General features: G+C 42.8%; 1 protein-coding gene across 2 annotated transcripts in view; it reads left to right on the forward strand.

Moving 5' to 3' along the window:
- The window catches only part of NOTCH3 (notch receptor 3), a 152,617-nt gene that overhangs the window by 76,381 nt on the left and 48,277 nt on the right, over window positions 1-27,959 (forward strand). For both annotated transcript variants that reach the window (XM_068274581.1, XM_068274582.1), the window contains exons 3-6: window positions 23,592-23,737; window positions 23,820-24,155; window positions 24,298-24,420; window positions 25,062-25,295. In XM_068274581.1, the coding sequence (XP_068130682.1) occupies window positions 23,592-23,737; window positions 23,820-24,155; window positions 24,298-24,420; window positions 25,062-25,295 (839 nt within the window). The remainder of the gene's footprint in view (window positions 1-23,591; window positions 23,738-23,819; window positions 24,156-24,297; window positions 24,421-25,061; window positions 25,296-27,959) is intronic.

A 27,959-nucleotide genomic window follows, 5' to 3' on the forward strand; every position in this document is an offset into this window, starting at 1 on the left:
GACGGCCTGTGTAAAGTATCCATGCAATGTTGTGGTATGGTATGTATCCATATCGTATATCATCTTCTTAGGGCATGGCCAGTTTCTACACTGTATCTATACCATGTGGCAGCATATGTGGGAGGGGCAAGCTCTGTACTGTTTACAACATTATAGCACCATACACATATTGGTTGGGGGAGTTTTGTACTATGCCTATACATATCGTATAGCAGCATGTGATGATGGCAAAGCTGGTCTACAACCACATCAATACCATAAGGTACATTTAGTAGCATTTACATTTTATGTTATGAAAATAAATCATATACAGTATAGAATATGTGAGCTGGTGTGCCACAGAGGCAAGAACAACTTTATGCGCCTTTACTTGTCAATTGTAATAAAGGAACCACTTTTCTGTATTGACAAATTATTGTTCTTATCACATAGTCTCTGCTTTTCTTCTCTTCATTCAGTTGATGCCATCTAGAAGTCAGCACTGTGTGTGCAGCCAATAGGTAGCCCTGTATTTGTTTCAGGCTGGGAACGGGCTTAGTCTCTAGGCTGCTGCATACTGTCAGTCCTTAAAGCAGGGCTGTGGAGTCGGTACAAAAATCTTCCAACTCCGACTCCTCAGTTTGTGAAACCACGACTCCGACTCCGGGTACCCAAAATTATGAGACTCCGACTCCTCGACTTCGATTTCTTAGTCTAATACTTAACAGGGCTGTGGATTTTGTACAAAAATCATGCGACTCCGACTCCCTACTCAGACTCCTCAGTTTGTGAAACCACGACTCTGACTCCGGGTGCCCAAAATTGCCCCGACTCCTCGACTCTGACTCCACAGCCCTGCCTTAAAGTGAACCTCCAGACTAAAAATCTACTCTGCAGCACTGAAAAGGCTTGGTGTTTTTAACAGTTTCACAGCATCAGAACTTTGTTTTTCTTACCCAAGCCTCATTTTTAGCTGCACAGAAGAAAACTGCCCTGGCATTTTTCCCTGATGCTGTGCAAAGCATGATGGGATTTCTGATGTTCTTGTTCTGCTGTTTTGGTGCTTTTTTTTTTTTTTAATTTTCAATTTGAGATTTGAAGCCTAGCGCGCGCAGCTGGGAGGAGTGATCAGGATACAGGACAGTTGGAACTGTGTCTCATGCTCCATGTCACCTCCTTTCAACCAAAAAGATGTCTACCCCATGAAATCACAAACATTTGCCTGTTCTTTTAAAACAGGGTGGGTAAGAGACTATATTACCTATCTATTCTAATTAACATAACTAATGTAACTTAATGACAGTATGTTTGTTTAGGCTGAAGTTCCCCTATAAAGAGGAGCTGTCAGCCATACTATCTCATAAAAAAACACATTTATAAGTAGATAAATACTTGCTCTACTTACATAACCTGTGTATTGCACTGTCCACGTTTTGATTTAAGTGATTTTTCTATAGTAAAAAAAGAGAAAATCTTTCTTAGGATTCTCCATTTTAACTGTCTATCTTGAAGCCAATCCTGATTTCATTTCCTCCCTTACTCGCCTCTGACTGACTGTGTATGCGTTTCCTGCCCTCCTCCCAGTCTTCAGGCACTCCCACCCACCTCTGCAATATAATGTGCATTGTCTCAGCATAAGAAATATTGGACAATCAGAGAGGAACAGAGGTGTGGCAGGGGAAAACCGAGGAGGAGAGGGGCTTCAGCCAATCAAGCTGCATTAGTTAAATCTGAGGGGAAATAAAGAAGCAAAAAAAAGACAACCCAGCATGCCCTGCAACTTCCTTTGTGCGCCAATGTACCAAATAAAGAGTCAAGTAAACTGGGGAATGATCATTTATCAACAAGAAAAGTCAGTGATTTTTAACTTTTGGATTGCCTGGTTAGCCTCCTTATTAATTTTTTACCAGATAAAAATAAAGCATTGATTTTATGCCTGACGGTTACACTTTAAACTAAACTTAGGTTTTAATCTCTGTTAATGTTTAACGTAATTGATTTATCTGACATTTTGTATGGAGATGATTGTCAGTTTTTGTAATGTGCCTCAATAAAATAATTTTTGTTAAAAATCAAACAAACAAAAAAAATAAAACTGAACTCTGGCTCGTGAGGGTCCACCCACTTCTCTCCAGATACTGTGCTACCGTAATGTTTTGCAGTGTAAAGGTTTCCATACATTACTCTGTTTACCATTGAAAGATTAAGCAGTCTTCTTGGGTGATCAAAAACAGTGTGGTCGATTGAAAGCAAATCGACTAGTAACCCACACACTACAAGTAAGATCCTATACAATTATTTTTCACCAGTCGATCTGAATGATGTTGTGCCTCCAAGCTCTGAAATAAAAAAATCGATTCTGTGTCGATTGAAATCATGTAAACATTAGCCGATTACTACACAATCTACCACAAATATTTTCCATCCTGCATAATCGAGTAAATCTTTGTGGATTTGGGCAGGTATTGGCCAATTTACATTGGTTAAGCAGAATGGAATGTAATCTATTCTAAATATATTCGATAGAATGATCAAATCCAACAGTTGATTGAACAGGAAATAGAGTAATGTATGCACACCTTTACACCTGGCTCTGTTCCGTACTTCGGAATCAAGTGTTACCCAGTAATTTACTTAAAGCGGACTCAAACCAAACATTTTTTTTAATTCACCTCCCCTGTGACATCATCAGTAGCAGCCTGTGTTTTTTGTTTTTGGTTTTTATCTCCTCCACCAGTCAACCGAATTCTGTCCCGGTAATATGAAAGGAAAGGAGGGGTTCCTCCAATAAATGTAAAATATTGTATATTTGTCATCATGCAGCTGAAAAAAAGCTGCTATTTATTATAAGTTAGAAAATACTGTAGATTTTATTTCTGAAATCTAGCATTTTTAATTTGGGTCCACTTTAACCGCTCAGTTGCGGAGTGGTGGGAACTCTCGCCTTGCAGCACTGGATTCCCGGTTTGAATCCCAGCTAGGGCACTTTCTGCATTGAGTATGGTTGTATGTTCTCCCCCGTGTCTGTGTGGGTTTCCTCCAGGAACTCCGATTTCCCCCCACATCACAAAAACAGATAATTGAATTGGCTTCCCCCTAAATTGGCCCTAGACTCGATACATAAAGTACATTATACATACATACAGGGCTGTGGAGTCGGGCAATTTTGGGTGCCTGGAGTCGGAGTCGGGAAAAAATGCACCGACTCCGACTCCTAATAAATTTGCAACTGTAATTAAAATAGAAAATATGATAAAATGTTCTATTTCTCAGATAACAGTCATTAAAAAGAATGTATATATACAGTATATATACAGTAATAGCTGTGCTTAGTCCACAAAAATGAAATAAACCTATCAAAATTAGTTACTTGTGCTGCTTCAATAAAGCAGTCCCCATATTTTTAAAGTCAGATATACATATCTGATTGTGACTGTACAGTATATATGATGTGTACACAGGAATCTCATATATACTAAATAACATCTATGCTGTAAGAATAAAGCCTGATGTGTAGCTGTGTCACTAATAGAGATGGTCAATGAGATGGAAATAATTCTGCACTGATGCTGATTTATGCAAATGTATGCACTCCCTTTGCTGATGAAATCAAATAATTTGATATGTTGTTAAAATTTGGTTTGGTGACTACAAATTAAAGGGTAACTGAGACGGATGAAAAGTAAAGTTTTATACATACCTGGGGCTTCCTCCAGCCCCCTTCAGGCTAATCAGTCCCTCGCTGTCCACCACCACCCGGATCTTCTGCTATGAGTCCTGGTAATTCAGCCAGCCAGCGCTGTCCGGCCGCATGCCGCTCCCACAGCCAGGAACATTCTGCACCTGCGCAATAGTGCTGCACAGGTGTAGTATGCTCCTGGCGGCGGAGTGTGTGCATGCGCACTAGGCTTGACTGGCTCAAGTACCTGGACTCATAGCAGAAGATCCAGGTGGTGGAGGAGGACAACGAGGGACTGATTATCCTAAAGGCGGCTGGAGGAAGCCCAAGGTATGTATAAAACTTTAATTTCATCTGTCTCAGGTTTACTTTGTTACACAGTAGTACTATACTCTACATATGCACTCCCCACAGAGCTGCAGGGAATCCACTGAGAATGCTGTGCACATTGAACACAGAGGTGTTGTCTGTTTACAATCTCCTCATTCCCCTGCAGAGTACCTGCACATCATTCTTACATGTACCCACACTTACATTGCCTAGGGCCTGATAGATGTTCTTTGTTCCGGTTTGTACCTTTTACAAGTACTCTTACCAAGGACTAGTTTTAGTCTAAAGGGAATAAATATAGTAGTCTACATATCCTTCTCACTTCAGTTGTCTTGTAAAATTCCTAAGCGTTGGCAGTTAAGAGATGAATTTCATGTTACATACTTTTAATCAACAAAATTGTAATATGCAAATTAGAGGAGTCGAAGTCGAGGAGTCGGAGTCGGTGGAATCCTAAACTGAGGAGTCGGAGTCAGTGGATTTTTGGACCGACTCCACAGCCCTGCATACATATGTCTATGTATGTACAATGTACTTTATGTTTCAAGTCATTTGTATTCTAACTCAAAGCGCTCAAGAGGCCATCTGCAATTTTATAGAGTCTTGACTCCTTACTGAATAAAAAGGTACTGACCCTAGCCAGGATTCTAACCCTGGTCTTTCATGTCAAAGGTGGTACCCTTAACCAGTATGCTATTACCTTGATGAAAATATTATTTTTGACTTTTTAAGCCTTCAAAAAGATAGAACAGTTTTGACATCAGCAGCTGAACTGTTTTGTTGTTTCTGCCTGGTGCTGTAATAAAGCTAAGAAGGCCCGTTGTATAGCAGTGAAAGTGCCGGTTTTCAGTACAGTCTGGTAGTATTAGCGAGAGGAGGAGGGGGGTGGCTGGCTGGCACAGGTGCCCATTGTTCTTTCTGTTCGTGTTTAGAATTGCTGATTGGTCTGTCTCACACCGCAGGGCAGAGCTCAGGAGAGGGAGAAGAACAGGTTGTATTCTTAGGGTGTGTGTGGGGAGGAGAATGGAGTACCAGGGAGCGCCTGACAGGTGTATGGAACAAAAGCCCTGAGTGCAGGTATTCACTTCATATCCTGAGTATTCTGTATCCCACAGCTGTGCAGTGATTCAAAACACACTGCAAACGCCACAGCCAGGGGTCTGCATGCAACATTCTAACGCTGGGAACGTTGTGTGACCTTCACAGCTTAGCAAGTCCAGTGTGAAGCACTAGCAAGTCCAGTGTGAAGCACTAGCAAGTCCAGTGTGAAGCACTAGCAAGTCCAGTGTGAAGCAGCCATTCACAAAAAGAGTTAAAAAGGAACTGTAACCAAGCATTGAACTTCATCCCAATCAGCAGCTGATACCCCCTTTCCCATGAGAAATGTTTACCTTTTCTCGAACAGATTATCAGGGGGCTCTGTATGGCTGATATAGTGGTGAAGCCCCTCCCACAGTGTGATGTCAGGACCACTGTGCTGACATCACACTGTGGGAGCCTTGTTGCATTGTGGGAAATAACAGCTGTTTCCAACTGCCAAAGATGTATCCTCTTTCCACAGAGATCACCTGGCAGCATTAAAGATGTCGCCATGTGACACATTTCAGAATGGGTAAATCGGGGAGAGGAAAGATTTTACAATGGGCAAACACTGACTAAATCATTTATAAATAATCATTATAAAAATCATTTGTTTTTCATTATTTTCACTGCACTTTAAAAAGATGCAGTAACCCATAGCAACGGGAATATCCGCCTTTGTATCCTCCAGCTGAATAATTCACAGCTGGACTTTGTTTGGGCAGCACAGCGCAGACGTCTTCCTTTGTCGCCAGCCCTTTTTTATGCCAGAGCCCCTCATTTATCATCCGTCCCATCAAGAAACCAAGATGGTGTCGCTACTTCTAGGCAGCGTGTCACAAGATGGCTCACAAAAGCCAAAGTACAATGCTTTTCTGGAGGAGTGGAGCTGGGCACAATGTCCCATGAATGCAGCCATTATCTGCCCATACAGAGCTCCACCTCTGTAACACTAGCCGCATTAAACAATTTCTGGCATGTGTTTTGAAAGGGAAAAAAAGGACAGCTTTTTTTTCTCTCTCTTTCTTAATAAGAATGACTAGTTCTGCGGCTCACAAGATTAACCTTTACTGGAACAGCTTGCTTGTAGGTTTAATTGGTTAGAGACAGAGTTGGGTAAACATGGCCTTCTCGGCTTACCCTAAAATGTTTTGGGAAGCTATTTTCTCACTGTTAACGTGAACCTGAGGGGAGAGGGATATGGAGGCTGCCATCATTGTTTGCTTTTAAGCAATACTATTTGCCTGGCAGCACTGCTGATCTATTTGACTGCAGTTGTTTCTGAATCTCACCAGAAACAAGCATGCAGTTAATCTTGTCAGATCTGACAGTAATGCTGCATGCGTGTTCAGGGTCTATGGTTAAAAGTATTAGAGGCAGAGGATCAGCAGGGCTGCCGGGCAACTGGTATTGCTTAAATGGAACTAAACATAGCAGCCTCCATATCACTCTCCCCTCATGTTCTCTTTAAGAAATAGAATAGAATAATAATTTTTTTTTTAATAATTATTTTTTGCAAGACCAGCAGAAAGAGATCTGCAGGTGAATTGAGGAATTTGTTCATCCAATCAGAATGCATGTTTTATTCAGCAACTAAAATTTGATTGGTTGGTCTGAGCAACTTCACTTATGTGCAAAGGACATTCGAAGTAAGATGGATATGGAGGCTGCCATATTTATATCCCAATAAACAATACCAGTTTCCTGGCAGTCCTGTTGATTTTTCGTGCATCAGTAGTGTCTGAAACACCTGAAACAAGCATGTGGCAAGTCCAGCCATACTTAAGTTGGGATTGTCACCATAAAAATCAAATTTCAACAGGAACTGGTCTGAGTGTATTAAGTGATAAACATGCTAATCTTGCGTTCAAAACTTTCAAAACTTTTTCAGCTGTTATGGTTCTGAGTTATCACATACCTTAGGAGCATTGGCCCTTTAATAGCCATTGCCATTCAGTTGCATGCTGGGGGTTCTTTTTATCTTTAATAAATTCCTCCTCTTCCCTTTATTTCCCTGCCTAGCTGCTTAGCTGAAACATGATCCTCTGCTCACTAGTGTTTACAAGCAAGGCTGAGGTTACTCAGAGATTGGAAGAGAAAAGAAAAAAAAAGTTAAAGGAAGAAATGAATTAGTATTTAGCCTCAAACTGTGGGCAAAAGACATGGCTCCCACCAGGAACAGAATTCTCTTCATTTACTATATAAAATTCTCTGAAATCAACACGTGGACAGTACAATGCATGTGTTATGTAAGTAGATCAAGTATTTATCTACTTATATATGCGGTTTTCTCCCTGGCATAGTATGGCTAATCCTACATGCTTATTCAGGGTCCATGGCTAAAAGTATCAGAGGCAGAGGATCAGCAGGACAGCCATGCAATTTGCATTGTTTAAAAGAAAAAATATGTCATCCCTCATATCTTCCTCACTTCAGGGGTCCATAGAATTTTCTTGTACACCTCTTCTTCTTCTGAAGAAAAAAAAAAAAAAAAAAAAGAAGGTATCAGAGTACCTTACACAGTGGTGAATGCGGTGCCCCCCCCCCCCCCCCCCCTCGTCTGTGATTTATATCGAAGCAGGGGCATACAACAGTTTCACAGGGCAACCAGTCTACTCTGGGCAACTGTCCAACCTCTTCTCCAATTTTCCTTGCACCTGTTAGGGATAAATCTGCCTCGCTTTGCATCCAGTTTTTGTAGAGCAGCGAATGGATAGCATCCATCTGTGGACTTCTGAAACTCCACAAGTTACATAAGTCCAGCAATGTGTTCAACCTGCTGGTCACTGGAAGCAATTTATAATTGTCTCACACAGGTTACAGCCCACTTACAATACATCTGTTTTCTTTCAAGATGCTTCCAAGCAGCCGTTTCCTTTGCTAGACGCAAGAGCGTAAGATGCAGCCTATTTCCAGCTGTGGTGCTAGTGGGGTTGCTTGCAGCGGTTTGGACTTTTTTTTTTTTTTTTTGTAATGAATGAAATCTTGTAAGGATGTCTTTTCCCACAACAAATAAGTCCTAGATCCTCTTTGATTTACAGAAAGCCCATTCAAACAGGAGGAGATTGTACAAACTGACACTGCAGGGTGTAATTGCTAGCTGCTTAGACATTATGCTGCCTAAGGAAAGTTGGAAAGGAGCAGTAAGTTAGTGCCTAGCACTATGAGTGTAGGAGCTGTAAGTGGCTAGCACTATGAGAGTAGGAGCTGTAAGTGGCTAGCACTATGTAAGGAAGGAGCAGTGAGTTTAGTGCCTAGCACTGTATGGAAGGGGCAGTGAGTAAGTGCCTAGCAGTATGTAGGGAAAATGCAGTGAGCAAGTGCCTAGCACTATGTAGGAAAGGAGCAATAAGTGCCTAGTACTATGATGGTAGGAGCTGTAAGTGCCTAGCACTATGTAGGAAAGGAGCAATAAGTGCCTAGTACTATGATGGTAGGAGCTGTAAGTGCCTAGCACTTTGTAGGGAAGGAGCAGTGAGTAAGTGCCTAGCCTTATGTAGGGTAGGAGCATTGAGTAAGTGCATATTCAGCAGTGATGCATTGTGGGACATCTCAGAGCTCACTTCAACCTGAATAATCACAAATACCTTCTGTTTTAAGACGGCAAACGTCTGTTTTGCATAGAATTTTAGCAAGCATGGGCAGTTGTCTTCTTCCTACACCTCTGATCACCTTCTATAGTGTGTCAGTGTCTTTAGCATCTATACCTCCTTAAGATTCTGCAAGTCCTTGATGAAAAACTTCCTGTAAACATCTCCTTTGCAGTAAACTAAGAATTCATAAAGTTTCAATTATTCCCTTTTTATTTTATTTTTTGCCAGTTTAGTGAATGTGCTACATTTTATCTCAAGTAATGTTTTTTTTTTCTTCTGCTTCCCTTGCATGTGAGCTATTGTTGTTTCTTTCCCTGCAATGCATGCGAGGGAGCGTGGGAGCCGGGCCATTAATGTCTGTCTATACACTGAGTAGTAAAGTCCCTTTTGTGTATGTGTGTGTGTGTATATGTATATATATCTGAATGAAGCAGCCTATGATCTGAGTACACAGTCAATGTTTGCAAATGCTTACAGACAAATCTCAAGAGTTTAAAGCTTTTTTTAAAGACCCGTATGAGACAAGTTAAAAACAGACTGTCGTGGGAATGAGCGTCAGCCACAACTGGTTGGACGGGTCTGGTTGGTGGCTGAGGGTGCGGGAGGTACAATGGGGTGGAGAGCTGAACAGCAGCCAACTCAGACAAACACATCATGTATCCTGACTAATTAGGGCACCTCTGTCCCGGGATGCTGCTACACCTTTTGTAGAGTCACTTGTAAAATTCATAAGAGATTTCAAAGTTGCAAGTGAATCTTAGCTTATGAATACTGTGAAGGGGGGGGGGGGGGGGGGTAGCTTGCCATTTATATTCTAAAACAAATAACAAACGCTTCCTACTCACAGCCCAGCTGCCAAATAATCTTTTACAAAGAAAATGTGTTGATCCCATATTGTGTTGTATCCCACAAAAGGTATGGTGGTCTCAATGACAGGACAGCGATAGAATCTCCAGACACAGAGCATTAAGTGGGTCCTAATCCGAAGGGGCAAGGGAGCCAAATAACTTGGGTTTGCAACTGAATTTTTTATTACAAATTTTGTTTGCAAAATGAGTGTCAGCGTGGGTGTCTTGCGATCTGATTGGTTAGTGGCCTTAAGCCTTGTACACCTGCCGAGAATATAGTGTGTGTATGGCGATTCCTTTGCCTCACAGAGCGCTCCGGACTGGCGGATCGACTTGGCCAAGTGCAGGCAGACCCTATCCTTTTCGTCTTACGCCCTCTGCTCTGTTGTGCACTGTGCCAACGGACTGCCTCCCCCCTCCATAGCAACGGAACACGTAAGTACACAGTATGTGTAGTTACTTGCCCAGCCTCGATTATAACAAGCTTTGGTGGCCTCCTGCTAGTCATATCCAACTTCTGGCGGAAGCCAGGACAGCTCTTTTGCTGCTTTCTCTTGCATACAGAAATGTCTGGGTAGACGGATCACACAGCAGTCTTATGTAACGTGCGGTGACTGAAGTATACTAGATACCTTCCGTGAAGCCATTTTAACTCCATGTTCTGTGGCGCTTCACTTTAAGACGTACCTGCAGCTACAGCAGGGTAGGGAAATTAATATGTAGACTTGAAAGCTGACACCCTAAGATGCTGGTACATAAAAATGTATTTCAGTCCCCACCTCTGCATCTCTGCAGCGTATGACACCACCAGATCCTTTCACTTCAACACCTTTACAATTCATTGCTCCGAGCCTGAGGAACCGGTTGGCTTAGACACTCTGGGGGAGGAAAGGGGGGGGGGGGGGGGGGGAGTACATGGGCCTGCACTGATACCAGCATGGAGTGCAGTTTGATTTCCTTATAGCAATTTTAGGCATTATTTATCTTTGACACTATCGTATCATGTAACTGAGATGAGGAGGTCTGAGACAAGCTCCTGCTCAGTACTGATTAATGGGTGCTATACCAGTAGCCTGTGGTGCAGGTATTCCTCTCCATGACTGGGAGGAGGCCTCTAAATGGTGATGCCCAATGAGTCCCTATACTGTGAATAGGGCTATTTTTACATTTCGTTATCCAATGGATTCCTATTGAGAATGGAGTATGGTGCAATGATTGTTTTTCCCCTTCTTTAAAGTGAACCTCCGCTGTGAATTGCAAAGTGTAACCGAGCCAGAATGACCTTTTCTATGACTATTCCCCCTGTTTTAGTTTTATTTATTAACAGTTGATAGACTATGTAATCCATCCTGTCTAAAACCCACTATAACTCCCTCAAAGGAGCTATGTGAGAAATTTGCCTGCTACTTTGCTGACAAAGTATCTTCTATTCGGTCTCTCATTCAGTCCACAGCACCCAAGACTCATGCAACTAATGGAAATAGCTGCAAAAACAACCTAACACCCTGGACTGATTTCAAAAGTATTAGTGAGGAAGAGATCTCAGACACCCTCTGTCGTCTCCGCCAGACAACCTGCGACCTGGACCCTGGACCAACTAAACATATGCTGAAATGCCCTGACCTGCTTGGTCCAGCATTTCACAAAATAGTAAATTGCTCTCTGCAAGCAGGGAGGTTTCCTACCTCTCTAAAAGAAGGAATCATCAAGCCCCTTCTCAAAAAACCTTCCATGGATCCAGATGCTATGAGCAGCTACAGACCTGTCTCCAACCTCCCCTTCTTAGGTAAAGTTATTGAAAAGGCTGTCTATCTGCAACTTGAAACCAGGCTGTCAGTAAACAACATCCTGGACCCTCTACAATCTGGCTTTAAGAAACACCACAGCTGTGAAACAGCCCTCATCCAAGTCTGCAACGATCTGCTCATGGCAAGGGACAGAGGGGAATGCTCCATCCTAATCCTGTTGGATCTCTCAGCTGCTTTTGATACAGTTGACCATGAAATCCTGCTTAACAGACTGCAGGAGTACTGTGGCATCAGTGGATCAGTCCTCCAGTGGTTCAGATCATTCCTGACTGACAGAACACAGAGAGTATCCCTAGGACCTATAATGTCCAAACCTGCACCTCTACAATTCGGAGTGCCACAAGGATCAATCCTATCCCCTCTGCTGTTTGCAATCTACATGTTGCCACTCGGTACACTTATCCAACGACATGGCCTGACGTACCACTGCTACGCCGATGACACACAGCTATACCTGTCCTTCAAACCTGGTGGAACAGACCCTACCCCAAAAATAAACTCTTGCTTAGCTGAGCTTCAGGCATGGATGAATGATAACTGGTTGAAACTGAATGCTGACAAAACTGAGGTCCTGTTTGTCCAAAGCCAGTGCTCGCCATCAAAACAGCTCTATCCTAAAGCAACACCAATCAGGATTGGGAATTCAGACATAAACAGCTCCAACCTTGTGCGTAGCCTTGGCGTACTAATCGATGGGGAATTGAGTTTCAGAAACCAAATTTCATCTGTAGTTAAATCTTCCTTCTTTCATCTGAAGAACATTGCAAAGATTAAACATCTGATTCCCCCAGAGGATCTTCAAACCCTAGTCCACGCCTTCATCACATCACGGCTGGACTACTGCAATGCCCTTTATGCTGGCCTCCCCAAAAAAGACCTGCGTCGCCTGCAATTAGTGCAGAATGCTGCTGCCAGATTGCTAACAAACCAGCCTCGCCACTGTCACATTACACCGATCCTTCGCTCACTGCACTGGCTACCAGTAGAATGGAGAATACTCTTCAAGATTGGACTGCTGACATTCAAATCCCTGCACAATCTGGGCCCTGGATACATGAAGGACTTGCTGAAGCTGCACCACACCTCTCACAACCTCAGATCAGCAAGTTCTATAAACTTGGTCACTCCCAGAGTGCACCTCAAAAAATCTGGAGACAGAGCCTTCTGTCATGCTGCCCCTACTCTTTGGAACTCCCTACCACACCCAGTAAAGACAGCACCATCCCTGGAGCTATTCAAATCCAGACTGAAAAGCCACCTGTTTAGCCTGGCATTTCCAGATTTATCAAATTCTTCCCCTGTACCACGATGGTCGGAGCCATGCTTATGCGCTCTGAGTCCCACGGGAGAAAAGCGCTTTACAAATGTTATTTGTTGTTGTTGTTGTTATTTATTTTTTTACTCAAGTCAGCAAAAGCTGATTTGTGTATTAAGCAGCAGGGAAGCACTATGGCAGCTCTGATTGGCCTCTTACTGTGGCTGTCACTGCACTATGCATCTTCACCTCACCTCTCTGTGAGAGGCTGGCTCAGTGGCACAGGTACAAGCAGACTACAGCTTGGGCCACACAATGAGGCTCCTCCCATCTACAGATGACACAATCTTAAGTCTTTGGGGATGGTCAATGAGATGCTAATAATTTCGAGTTGATGCAGCGTTATGCAAATTTTTGTATGCATATTTATGCAGTTTGAACATGAACCAATCATATCCTGCTAAGGTAAAATCTGATTGGTCCATTTTCAAGCTGCATAAATTTGCATAATCCTGCATCAACTTATTATTTGTATTTCATTGACCATCTTTAGTAGTCTTTGCAAAGGCAGGAAACTGCAATTTTTTCAGAAAGGCGACGTGGCTAGCCAGCAAAATCTGGATTTTATGGCCCAAGTTGTTATTTTTTTAGGTACTTATTTTCCCTGTTACCATTATAACTTCTGCTTCCTGTGCTGGTAGTGTGGGTTGTATTTGTACACCGAGGACTGCTTTAATTGCATGGAGTTGAGCTTTAATAAAGGCTGGTAATCAGACGGAAGATTTCTCTCGGATACAGTCGCATTCTCACAGTGCCTTTATTGGGTAATTTTCCTTGCTTAGCTTGGATGTCTTCTGGGTGACTGTCATGGATGTCTCATATTACAGCAGCCCACGCTATGCTGCAACCATGCCATCACTAGGCCCCAGGCTGACCTTGCTGAGAGTGACAGTGCTGCTTCAAGGCATCCTGGATCACTTATGATTTATCTAGGCTTTTTTTTTCCCCTCTCTTCAGCGTTCCGGATGTCTGTGTTCCTTTGGAAGAGGAAAGTGCAGAGAACGGGGTGAAACTCAAATATTTATCCCCCTTTTGGATGATTAAGTTCAAGTCCAGCTGTCTCACGAAGGGGGGCCACAGAGGGGATCGTGGGAAATTGGGAATTGAGTCGGAACATCTGGTTTTCATCTGGCCTGACATCCACCTGTCCTTGCCAGTCTGGCCTGTGCCTACAGCGTATTCTGTTGTCTCCCGCCCCAGCCTCCTTCTCTGCTGCTCCTTCTTTAGGAACTCTGACATTCTGGTCTTGGTTTTAGCGGTGCATTCTGGGTAATCCTTTGTCTCGATCCCACACACATTTTATTCCAGTTTTTGTGTTTTGGCAGCCGTTCCTTTGGCTCCAGCAGACACACTTTTTTTTCCCCTCCCTTACTAGTTTTAAATTAGAAGACTTTTGTAGCAGTGGGTGCATTCTTTGGTAATTATGACTCTTTAACTCTTACCTTCCAGTTTTAAGCATGTATGTGTAAACAGGAATCGAGAAGCAAAGATGAAGGCTTTGCCAGTAGCAGTCAATCTGATTTCTTGCCTCTATTCTTGCCAGAGAAAGAACAATAGACTGTGGTAATAGCAGAGGGAAGGGACTCCTTCGGGCTTCATAAATGTTCCTCAGTGTTTTTTGTGTGCTCTAATGTATAGAATAGTGACTACTACACGACAGGTGCAAAGATAATTGAAGCATCGGTCATTCAGTTTCCCAAAGCAACCAATCAGAATCCTTGTTTTATTAACCAGCTTAAACCTGATTGGTTCGTTCATCTGGACTATTGCGCCACTTTTGCATTTTCTTTATTTGCACCTTTCTGTTCAGTCAGTGAGTTCTCTTTTGCCCAATGAGAATTTACTAGGTGCGTACACATCATTTAGTTTTGATTGGCAAGTTTTACCACTTCCTTGTATTATGTGGGCCAACAGATTTTGAATACTATGAACAGATTGTGTCATAAGCTGTCATACTGCATGAAAGTGGTAAAATTGGCCTATCAAAACAGCACATTTGTACACACCCTTAAAGCTGTCTACCCAGCATTACAACTTTGCTTTAAAAGATTGCTTACAGCTTAGAAACTATTATGCCAGATTTTTTTTTTAAGCAGAAATACACTGAATGGTTTAAACATGACATTTTAGTTTTGCATTTAGCTAGAAATCCGCATCCGTGCTGAGGTTTAGGTACAAATGTATCTTTGTTTGGAATGCAAATAGACCTCTGAAAAGCCTGTCTAGGAAGCCCTCAGTGCTCTCTCAGAGAGGGGTTTGTTTATTTACATTGTAAATAGATACATTTGTATCTAATAACCTCAGCACAGAGGAGGATTTCTAGCTAAACGCAACACTAAAATGTCATGTTTAATCCACTTAGTGAATTTCTGCTAAAAAAAAAAATCCGGCATAATAGTTTCTAAGCTGTAAGCAATCTTTTAAAGCAAAGTTGAAATGCTGGGTGTTGGACCACTTTAAGTAACATACTCTTCAGATGTGTTTTGGAACTCTGTTGACCAAGGGTTCATGTACCGACCCCTGCCAGGGGACAGAGCACTAACGGCACTGTGCAGATGGCTGACGACGTACCTGCTGCTCTGCGAGCTAGGTACTACAAGCGCATGCGACTGAGCATCTTCCAGCAGACGGGGGAGTGGTGAGAACAGTGCCATCTTACGGTGCTCGTGAGTCGGTCATTGCTGAAGATCTGACATACCAGACCTTTAGCGATTGTCATGTGGCAACACACACTGGTCTGACCACCTGCTTCTGGACCATGTCTGTCGTTATCGTATGCCATGGCCGAGTTCAGTCCAGCGTGGGTATGGACCTGTAGTCTTTCCACATTGGCATCTACTCATCTGTGTGTCTTTACTGGCCAACCTATATAACCATTGGGGGGAAAAATAATGACAGACACACACACACTTTATTCTTGTCCTTATGAAATTGAAACTGGATTCTGCCTGCCTGGTAAAATAAGACAGTACTTAATCTTTCTCTCAATATTAGAAATCGTTCCAATAACTTTTTTAGTACCCAACACCAGGAAAATATTAACTCAACAGAATAGTAATTTTAATAGTAAATTATGTCAACTCCCGCACCAGCAGATTATCCTGTATATGTGTGTTCCTCAGGCCCGTTCTGCCGATTTCCCATAGAATTCTTGGCATTGTGCAGGAAGATTTAGGCCTTTTGGCTTTCGTGGACCGAGTTGGCAGATCCCGTCTCTTGGAATTCATTATTCAGTAGGGCTTCCTGGGATTCATCCATGAGACAACTTTCCAAGCCTTGACCGTGAAGCCAGGAAAGGGTTACTGCGAGCTCGTAACGCATCCCAGATGTTTCTCGTCTAGCTCTCCTCGCCCCCACCCTCCAGGCTCCTTTTTTCCTGTTTACTCAAATCCTTCTTTTTTCACACATTTTACACTTACCCATTTTCCCCACTTCTGATTCTTTGTTTGTAGAACTCCTTTAGTCTTTGTCTACGTTCCGCAATGTGAACACTTATGTGCCCTTCTGACCTTGTTCCGGTGTGGTTCATCTTTATACATCTTTGATTACTGTATTGGCCTTTTTTCATTTTCTCATTTTTGTCATTCCAGTGTTCAGGTTATCAGGATACAGGATTTGTACAATTATTCTCTAGTGTTTCATCCCGGCAGGAAATTGTCCATCCATCCAATGTGATGGTTATCTAAATCTCCTTGCGTCTGTGACCTGGGAGCCTCAGGCCCTATATGTCTGATAGTCACTTTTTTGTTTTCTTTGTCTGCTTACAGAGAGTAAACCGGTGACTACAGAGAACAATATAATTTTATAATGAGGCAAATTGTTAACTCTTCATCAATGTAGTGTAGTGTTGGTTATATGTGAATAGGAGATTAGCCACTTAAGGACCAGGGGATTTTTGTTTGATCTGTGCTGCGTGGGCTCTCTATCCCGCAGCACAGATCATGATTGAGGCAGGGCGATCAGACTTCCCCCCCCCCCCCCTTTTTCCCCACTAGGGGGATGTCCTGTTGGGGGGGGTCTGATCGCCGCCGCTGTGTGGCCGAGCGTGGGGGCTCCTCCTCTCGCAGTGAATGTGGGCGGCACAGGACGGAGATCCGTCCTGTACCGCCTCTAATAGGCATTAGCCTATTAGATGCAGGCGATCCCCGGCCAATCAGAGGCCGGCGATCACCGATCTCCTTTACGGCGCTGCTACGCAGCAGCTCCGTATTGATGTAAACAGCGGGGATTTCTTCCCCGCGTGTTTACAATTAGCCTGCGAGCCGCGATCGGAGGCTCGCAAGGCTATTCATGGAGACACCCTCCGTGAACTGACATGGAACGTTTCCAAGGAAACACCACTTCGACCTGCCGACGCCTATCGTCGTTAAGTGGTTAGTGTTGCTAGTCCGTCTGTTGCTTTTTTTCCAGGGCTGTGGAGTTGGAGTTTTTTTCCACAGTAGATTGCGGAACATAGGATTCTTAGTACCACAGTTCTTTAGATTAAGAAAATTGAGGTTACTTCCAAAGTTGCAGTGATTGTGCATTGACAGAGTGAAGAGCGGAGTCCTGGAACTGCTGGTCATTGTTATTTCTGTTGAAGGACACCTGAAGTGAAAAGCATATGTTGGCTTCCATATTTATTTCCTTTTAAATGATACCAGTTATCTGGCATTCGTGCTGATCTCTTGTTCAGGGTCTGTGGCTAAAAGAATAAAGGTGGCCGTACATCTAGCAATGATGGGTAGATTCGACCAGGAATCCGATCAGAGAGATCTGTCAGAGGCCCATACACCGCAGGCAGATTCCTGATAGATTTCAGCATGTCATCTCTCAGGAATTGGCCTCGTGAGGCCGTATCCATTCCCTCTGTTGATGCCCCCGTTTATCTGTCTGCAGTCACCTGCCGCGGTTCCCATCCATCTTCCGCTTCCGCCATTTGCACCTCACACGCCAGTATATACTGTAGCACATGGCACGTGTGTGAGATTACGCATGCGCTATACACCGGAGGCGTGCGAGTGCAAATGTAGTAGGAAGCAGAAGACTGATGGCATCGCAGGCAGGGACAGCAGACAGGCAAAATATAAATGCACACGTGGCGGGCACATTTACATTGGGGGGGGGGGGGGAGGGCAACGTTGGGGGTTCCGTTACATTCACCGCTCGTCCCCAATATTGCATGCTTTTAACGCCACACACAAACTACTTTGGCCCGAGATTTACCAGCGTGTCTTAATAAAACATGCGACTAATATCGGCCCAGAATTGGTCACATCGTTGATCAGGCATGCTCTTTGGAGGTGCCGATTTTTCATCCAGTTTGATAATTATGGAATTGACTGCTTGATTGGCTGCCAAGTCGAGAGATGTATAAGCTCCTTTAGAAGCAGAGGCTCAGCAGGACAGCCAGGCCATTTGCATTGTTTAAAAGGAAATAAATGTCAGCCTCCACATCCCTCTCATTTTAGGTGTGCTATTTGACATTCCTGGACGTGAAACTCACGTCCAGGAAGCCATGTGCGCTCCTGCGCGTCCACGCGGCCGATCGCGCGCGTGCACGCGCACTCCCGGCCGGCGGTTTGTTAGCCAGTGAATCAGTGAATCGGGCAACGGTGCCCGATCACTGATTCCTCTCCCCCGCAGAAAAAGCGACAGCTTCTCTCGGAAGCTACGCTTTTTCTGCTTCCTATGTCGCTCTAAGCGTACGTGGTACGCTTAGAGTGACGTCACAGTAAACAACTCATGGCTGCCATCTTGTGGCCAAAAAGTAAACTACATCTAAATGTTAAATAAAAATAAAAATACACATATATTTCCAAAAAATAATACAATTTCAATCCCACCCTCCCAAAAATGCCCACATAAAATGTTTAATTAAAAAAAACAAAAAAACATTACAATAAAAAAAAAAAAACACAAATATTTACCTAAGGGTCTAAACTTTTTAAATATCTATGTAAAGATGAAATATTTCTTTTTTTTTATTATTATAAGCTTGTAAATAGTGATGAATGCAAAACGGAAAAAATGCACTTTTATTTCCAAATAAAATATTGTCGCCATACATTGTGATAGGGACATCATTTAAATGGTGTAATAACCGGGACAAATGGGCATATACAATACGTGGGTTTTAATTATGGAGGCATGTATTATTTTAAAACTATAATTGCCGAAAAGTGAGAAATAATTTGTTTCCGTTTTTTTCTTATTCTTCCTTTTAAAATGCATTTACAGTAAAGTGGCTCTTAGTAAAATGTACCCCCCAAAGAAAGCCTAATTGGTGGCGGAAAAAACAAGATATAGATCAGTTCATTGTGATAAGTAGTAATAAAGTTATAGGCTAATGAATGGGAGGTGAACATTGTTCGGATGCATGAAGCAAAAAACGACGGATAAAGGGATACCGTAGGGGGGTCGGGGAAAAATGAGCTGAACTTACCAGGGGCTTCTAATGGTCCCCCGCAGACATCCTGTGTTGGCGCAGCCACTCCCCAATGCTCCGGCCCCGCCTCCGGTTCACTTTTGGAATTTCTGACTTTAAAGTCAGAAAACCACTGCGTCTGCGTTGCCGTGTCCTCGCTCCCGCTGATGTCACCAGGAGTGTACTGCGCAGACACAGACCATACTGGGCCTGGTATGGACCATACTGGTATCCCTTTAAAAGTAACTTAAGCTCTGTCTTCTGACAGTGCCGAAGTTACTCACTGTGCGCCGATATTACCGAACATACAGCTATCAAATGCTTCAATGGCTGAAATAACATTTTAGCCAATGGCTTCATCCCTGGTTGTTGGAGGGAGCCTCTGGCTTTTCTTCTTGTACCTTTTTCATAGGACGGTACCTGACCTTGGCTACTGAGCCATAAAAGTGCATGATAGATCGGTGGTTGTAGAATGCAACGTTGGGCATATTATTGTTGATAGTTTAGGCCAACAAGGAATTCCAAGTTTGGGGCTGTATTGTTTGTAATGCGAAAGATGGTACCAGTTTAAAACACTGAGTTAATCGTACTTTTTGTGTGTTTCTACTGCTTGCTATATGGGAAACTAACAAATGCTTGGACTTTGAGATTTGAGTTGGCGCCATGCTAGGCATCAGCGTTTTCAGTGGCCCTGGAGGAAGAGGCAATCTTGCCCTAATCCTGAGGACCTTTCACTATTGTGTGCTGGCTAGTAGAGCAATATTTTTTGCTCTAGTGCTTGCTTTGAACCTCTCTTAAATGTATCTGTTCTACCACCTTATGGTTCGTATGAGGCAGTTTGCAGTGGAGATGGAACTGCAGCAGTTTTACCTCACACAATATAGATTTAAACAGTCAAGGTTCAGTATAATTCAGACCATCACAAAGCTCCAAAAAAGGCAACGCGTTTTGCAGGCTTTCACCCGCTTCTTCAGGCAATAAAAGGATCAGCTTAGACCAGAAATAGCTCCTACTATTTTTAAACAGTTTTAGTACATTTTTTCCTCCTCAGTCAGGACAGCAGTGCCACCTCCTCCCTTCTGCTGTACAAGTCAAATGAAACACTGCTGCTCTTCTGCCTCCCCCTCCTCACATAGCACAACAAGCTGCTTTTCCCCAGTGATGACCTCTTGACCTCACTCGCTCTCCTCTCGCCTCCTACTCTGACTGCATGCTGTAAGTGTAAACACAATACAGGAATCCCGCCCCTGTAATCTCTGCACCTGATGCAAGTGTTTCCCCTTGCTTCATGAGCGAGCCGGTTCTGACTATCAGGGGCTCTCGATTGTTTCCCTTTTGGTTTTGCAGCAGCTTTGCTCTTTGCAAGTCCTCTATGTAAGTGCTGACATTCCAACCTCCACCTAAAGTTGCAATTTTGAATTGGCCCTTAATTGTTCCTTCCCTTCTGTTTTGCTTCTCATTGCTCGTCTCGGAATGTTGCGTTCTCCAGCTGAGTAAAAAATGTTGCGTTCTGTAAGTAATGGGAGAAAGCCAAGAACCACAGTGTGAGCAAAGAGGTACGATGAGCAGCCGCCGGCCCACCCACTGCACCCTGCTAGTCAGCCTTTACTCATCCTAGGATCTGCCTACTAAACAGCACTTAGTATTTATAATTTTCACTTTGTTAGGGGCAGATCAAAACAAGTTTCTCCGCATGAAGTCTCTCCCCATGTGTTAAAAGCAAGTTGAGACTGTTGTGTAGGAACCCGGGTGACAAGATTCCTATAAACCTGCCTGTGTGACATAATGCTTACCAGGGCATGCTGAGACTTAGGGGCCTACTTATCAAAGGCTTTAAAGGTATAAAGTTAATATTTAGCATTTATATAGCGCTGTCATCTTCAACTGCGCTTTACAGAGTATACAGTCTTGTCGGTTTACACCTTTCTGGCCAATCCATGGTGCTGTCCAGTTTATAAACATGCACTGTAACGTTTTAAGTGGAACTTTAACCCGGGATTGAACCTCATCCCAATCAGTAGCTGATATCCTCTTTCCCACAGGAAATCTTTACCTTATCTCGAATAGATCATCAGGGGTTTCTGTGTGGCTTATACTGTGGTGAAACCCCTCCCACAGGGTGAGTCCTGACAGTTTGCTGTCTGTGAACCTCATTGCATTGTGGGAAATTGATTTTTCCAACTGCCAAGCAAGCAATATCTTCCTCTGTGCATAGAAGTCTCAGTAAGGAACATTCCGTACAGATCACCTGGCAGAACTAAAGATGCCATCACCAGGGATGCATTTCAGAATGTATATCAGGGAAAGGAAAGATTTTACAATGGGCAAACACTGACTAAATCTATAAATGAGTATTGTAAACAATAAACAATTTTATTCATCATGTTATTTTCACTACAGTTCCTTTTTAAAGGGGCACTATGCCGAAAAATTTTAAAATTTAAAATATGTGCAAACATAGACAAATAAGTACGTTTTTTCCAGAGTAAAATGAGCCATAAATTACTTTTCTCCCATGCTGCTGTCACTTATGCTGGATACACACGGTGCGTTCCCGCACTCTATTTCCAGCTCGATTCCTGTCGATTTGTTTATTTCCATGTTGGAAATAAACGAATCGACGGGAATCGAGCGGGAAATAGAGTGCGGGAACGCACCGTGTATTCAGTATAATGCTTGCGGTAGGTTGTAGAAATCTGACAGAAGTGACAGGTTTTGGACTAGTCTATCTCTTCATAGGGGATTATCAGGGATTTATTTATTTTCAAAAGCACTTAGTGAATGACAGTTGCTCTGTCCACCTGCCAAAAAAAACTGTGTAGCGAGCAGAGAAGCTGGCCAGTATCATTGTTTAAATCTTTTTAGGGAATATCTTTATAAAGAATAAAAGCCTTGCTGAGAATCCCCTATGAAAAGATGGACTAGTCTAAAACCTGTCGCTTCTGTCAGATTTCTACTACCTACTGTAAGTGACAGCAACATAGGAGAAAAGTAATTTATGGCTTATTTTACTCTGGAAAAAACATACTTCTGATTTGTCTGTTTGCACATATTTTAAATTTTACAATTTTTCTGCATAGTGCCCTTATTAACTGGCGCTGCATCACATATTTTGGCCTGGATAACATTATTACCATTAAGTGGGAAAGGTGCTCAGACCGTTGCTCAAAGATGAAAAAATAAATAAAAAAATAAACAGGGCTCAACCAATTCATTGCTATATCATACAAGGCTGTGGGGTCGGTACAAAAATTATCATACTCCGACTCCGAGTTTATGAAACCACCGACTCCGACTTCAGGTACCCAAAATTACTCCGACTCTCAGTCTAATACTTACCAGTGGAGTTGGTACAAAAATGACTCCCGACTCCACAGCTGGAAGGCTCTATAGGACCCAGAGCCTCCCTTTCCATAGTTAATTATCTGGTTCATTTTTTTAAGTGGTTGCCATTCACTTTAAAGGACCTCTTGTCGCGAAAATCTTAAAATTTAAAATATATGTAAACATATACAATTAAAAAGTATGTTTCTTCCAGAGTAAAATGAACCATAAATTACCGGTACTTTTTTCTTATGTTGCTGTCACTTACAGTAGGTAAAAGAAATCTGACAGAACCGACAGGTTTTGGATTAGCCCATCTCCTCATGGGGGGTTCACAGGGATTTCTTGATCTTCAAAATGCACTTGGTGAATGGCAGTTGCTCCGTTCAACTGCCAAGAAAGTGTACGGTGAGCTGGGAAGCTGACCAACATCTTTGTATAAATCTTTTTCAGGGAGTGTCTTTATAAAGAATAAAGGCCATGCTGAGACTCCTCTATGGGAGAGATGGACTAACCCAAAACCTGTTGGTTATGTCAAATTTCTACTACTTACTGTAAATGCCAACAACATAGGAGAGAAGTAATTTATGGCTCGGGAAGAAACATACTCCTTATTTGTATGTGTTTTTAAATTTTAAGATTTTCGTGACAGTTCCCCTTTAAGGACATTAGGAATAGTCGATGAGATACTAATCTTTTCGAGTTCATGCGTATTTTGTTAATTTTATGCAGCTTAAAAATGGACTAATCAGATGTAGCAGCTGCTGAGTTTCACTGACCATTTTCAAAGATGCAGAAACTTACACCTATTTAGCATAAAACTGCATCTCGGTATTAGCATACCACTGACACTACCCCTAAAGCGCATAAAGGAATGATTTGTGTTTTTGCCCACTCTCTTGAAGAGATGTGTTAAGCCTAGTACAACCATAAAAAAGCCTAGTACACACATCAAATTTTGATTGGCCAATTTTACCAATTTGATGTAGGACGGGAGCTTACCTACACAATCTGTTCAAAGTATTCATAATGGACCCTCATACTACATGGATGTGATGAAGTTGGTCAGTGATCGGCCAATCAAAATTTCATGTGTTTGCACCTTTATGGGTGTTGCTTCTGGCTCGCGAGGAAGTGAAAATTGTAAGTTTCCTTCTAGGGAGGCAGAATTGTTATTGCAGTATGGCGATATGTGGAACCTCTACAATGAGTTCTCATGTTTCCTTCAGATGTCCCAATGGCTGGATTGGAGCTTACTGCCAGTTTAAGGATCCTTGTGTGCCCACACCCTGTGTTAACGGAGGAGCCTGCCAGAGTGCCATTATCAGAGAAGGGACTGTCCAGTATGACTGTAGCTGTCCCAAAGGTTTTAGAGGTAGGTGGTTCTTCTACATCTGGAAATGTTGAGGTCTGGTGATAGAACATGCTAATCTGGGGCTTGTCTTGTCCTTCTTCAGGTCGGGATTGCTCTCTCATCGATGCCTGTGCCTCCAACCCGTGCGAGAATGGGGCCCGCTGTACTAATTGGAATGGTCGCTACAATTGCACCTGCCCGCCAGGTTACCAGGGGCGCAGCTGCCGAGTGGATATTGACGAATGTAAAACGCCTGGTCTCTGCCAGAATGGAGGACAATGTTTTAACATGCCTGGATCTTTCCGCTGCCGTTGTCCAAGTAGTTTCACCGGCCAGTACTGTGAAGCCAACTATGTGCCATGTTCACCTTCCCAGTGCCAGAATGGGGGCACCTGCCGCCCCACAGGAGACCATTCCTACCAGTGTGTGTGTCTGCCAGGTGAGAAGAAGCATGGACTTGTGTGGAAACAGACTTTTGTCCTTCTTGTCAGTTTGTGGCTTGCTTATGTAAAATCCTGTTCCGTTCCTTCCTGTCAGCTTATGGCTTTGTCATATGTGACATTCCATTCTGTGTCTTGCAGGGTTTGAAGGACCAAACTGTGAGATCAATGTGGATGATTGTCCCGATCACAAATGTATGAACGGTGGCACCTGTGTAGACGGAGTCAACACTTACAACTGTCAGTGCCCCCCTGAGTGGACAGGTGAGTCTCTGCACTTCTTACTTCCTAGGCTGGGGGATGGTGTACAGACAGACCTTAGACATCAGTTTTCTCTCACTTTTGGGCTTTCATCTCCCAGATGAGTGCCCTCAAGTAAGGTAAATCGGAGGTGCTAAAGGGGGGTGTGGCCAATCAAACTGGAAAATCAAATAACCTGACTCTCTGGCTGTGTTGTGCGGCAGAAGTGTGTGAATCACAAGTGTGGATGAGCCAAAATGACAGTTATTTGTCAGGTAACACAGTTCACATGTGTATTCAAGCTGGAGTTCTGCTTCAACTTAATGGCTGTGTGTCTCGTCCTTCTAGTCGCCGTTGTCTGCATAGTTCGAGGTTGTCATGGCTCAAACTAAGTTCTCCATGACAGAACTCCCCCTCTGCCCCCTCCCATTTTCAGTTGATTGACAGTTTCAGCTCCACGGGAGTGCTCCCTGATATAATAGAGGACTGCTTGGATGGAAGAAGTATTGTAGACTCCGAAGTGAATGTGTCCTACCATGCCCTTCTCTCCAGCAGTGTTATTGTATACATTATACTAAAGGGAGGAATGGTTCCTGTGCATAGAACCAGACTGCTAAGAATCCATGTCAGATGTGTTGGATTAAAGCAACGGTTTCTCATTACAGGTCAGTTCTGTACAGAAGACGTAGATGAGTGCCAGCTCCAGCCCAATGCTTGCCATAATGGTGGGACCTGCTTCAACACTCAAGGTGGACACACATGCGTCTGTGTTAACGGCTGGACAGGAGAGAGCTGCAGTGAGAACATTGATGACTGTGCCACGGCTGTCTGCTTCAATGGTGCCACCTGCCATGACCGCGTGGCCTCCTTCTACTGCGAGTGTCCCATGGGCAAGACTGGTAAGTGAAGGCATCTGTCAGAAATTACTTTGGAATATTATATATTCTTCAACTCCCAAATCGCCCTCCCAGATCGTTTGCTAGGAAGACTGAATAGAACAGTATACTATTACTACTTTGAAAAAGTCTACGCAGAGATCCCTCTTGAAAGCTGGCAACAGAGTGGGCGTTCTCACTGTCCAGCTCCTCCCTCTGCTTCTAGAAGAATAACTTTTTGTTGCCAGAACTGTAGTTACTGCAAATTGTTGTTATCAGAATCTACTCAGCTGCAGTGCTGGCCATAAAGAGTTTGTCATACCAGCAGAAGGAAGTGGGGATCTGGGTCAGAAGATTTGTGCTTTTAACTAGGTAGCACTTCCTCACAGCTCCTCCCTGACTGCCACATATGGGTGATGAGAAGGGGTAACGTTGTCCAGACAGCTTTCTGTCCAGTGAAAACGTATTTTCGTCACAACAGAAAATGCCCACACAGGTGGACTGACCCAGCAGCTGGGAGGATGAATCATGCCACCCAATAAGAGGAGGATGAGCTGTACTTATAGCAACTACATACCCTGGTTTACTGAAACTGGCCACAGGTCATGACAACAACTTTATTTTGGTTTAAAGTGGAACAAAACCCAGAACCTCCTCTCTGCTCTAAAAGATTACTTACAGCATGATCCCCTTTATGGAAAAATATCTTCATTACAATGTATGGAAATCCTGAAGTTTTACTTGGTTTCACATTTGCAGAAGGCACTGAGAGCATTAAGCCTCAGTGTTTACTATCTAGAGAACTGCCTCAGTAGAGCTCTCCTGCAGTCTATTCTCAGTTGCTGATAAGAACTAATTAGACAGATTTATCTGCCTAAACAACCACAGAAGACAGAGTGGTGAATTTCTTCAGCAACTATATAAATATATTATAGAATGAAGACTTTTGTGTGCTGTGCAAGAGTTCAGGTCCGCTTTAAAGTTGGGAGCTAATCTGCTAGCAAACTTGGAAACTGTCCACATATATAGTAGAAGTTATAAAGCACTTAAGAGCTTTTCATGCCTGTACGAAGGTCTACAGGAGTAGATGGAAACATTAAATGTGGTTTCTAAATGTTAAAAAATTTACTTGCAAGCACCTTAACCACTACAGTTTATCTATGTCCTCTGTGACTTCATCTAAGCCACGAGTCAGTAGATATACATCTTGTAGCAGAAGCAGTGCAGTGCAGGATTGGGATTGCTCCTGTGCACATTTCTGGCACTACCTGATGCAGCACTAATTGGTGAACGGGAATATACTGTAATGTTTACTGAGCAAATTAGATTGAGTTTTACCATTAAAAATACTTTTATTTTTTCAGTTCATAGTGAAAAATACGCTTTGTAGCATTATTTCAGAATCAAATATCTTCACCATAAACTGTGACAGGAACATAATCTTAAAGTGAACCTCCAGACTAAAAATCGACTCAGCAGCACTGAAAAGGCCTGGTGTTTATTTAACAGTTTCACAGCATCAGAACTTTGTTGCTCCTATACAAGCCTCATTTTTAGCTGCACAGAAGAAAACTGCCCGGGCAGTTTTCCCCTTATGCTGTGCAAAGCATGATGAGATTTTTGATGATTTTGTTCTCGTTCTGCTGTTTTGGTGCAATTTTTTTTTTTTTTTTTTTACATTTTGAATTTGACATTTGAAGCCTAGTGTGTGCAGCTGGGAGGGGTAATCAGGACACAGGACAGTTGGAACTGTGTCTCCTGCTCCTTGTCACCTCCTTTAACCAAAAAGATGGCTGCCCCCATGACAAAGATGGCAGCCCCCATGAATCACAAACATTTTCCTGTTCTTTTAAAACAGGGTGGGTAAGAGATTATATTACCTATCTATTCTAATTAACATAACTAATGTAACCTAATGACAGTATGTTTGTTTAGGCTGAAGTTCCCCTTTAAGTTTTTTGATAAGTGGTAAAAATAGCCAAACAAAATTTGTGTTTTTTATCTACAGTAGCACTTTTTATTTTTAAACTGGAATTGGTAAAAATTAGAAATAATGCATTCTTTCTATTTTTTCCTTAATGATCACAGGCTCTGCTATGGACCTTCTCAGTGCTTCTAGATGGCTCAGAATGTTTGCCTTTGGTTTTTTTTTAACAAGTGTGGCTGAGCTCTTTGCAAAAGGTCACTGAACATTCAATACGAGATGTTTTTATATAAAACTTGTGTTAACCTTCACACATCAGAAGGTGTGATATTAGTTATAAGTTTCGTGAGCAGACGACTTCCTGTTCAGTAAACTGCTAGAAGAGAAAGTGATAGTTCTGATAAAACTATAGACTGTGGGGGGAAATTATAAACGTTTTCAGATATTTTTTGGTTTCTCCCTCTACATAGGAACGTTTACACAAAAATTGGAAAAAGCAGTTGAAAGCAAACATGAACTAAGCTCCTCCTGGTTACAAACTGCATAGAGTATTACATACTTAACTGTAGTGAGAAGGACATGGAGGCTGCCATTTGTATTTCCTTTTAAACAATACCAGTTGCCTGGCAGCCCTGCTGATCTATTTGGCATCAGTAGTGTCTGAATCGCACACCAGAAACAAGCATGCAGCTACTCTTGTCAGTGCCTGAAACACCTGATCTCCTGCATGCTTGTTCAGGGTTTATGGCTTAAAATATTAGAAC

The sequence above is a fragment of the Hyperolius riggenbachi genome, chromosome 3 (genome assembly GCF_040937935.1).
Source record: "Hyperolius riggenbachi isolate aHypRig1 chromosome 3, aHypRig1.pri, whole genome shotgun sequence".
Taxonomy (NCBI): Eukaryota; Metazoa; Chordata; class Amphibia; order Anura; family Hyperoliidae; genus Hyperolius; species Hyperolius riggenbachi.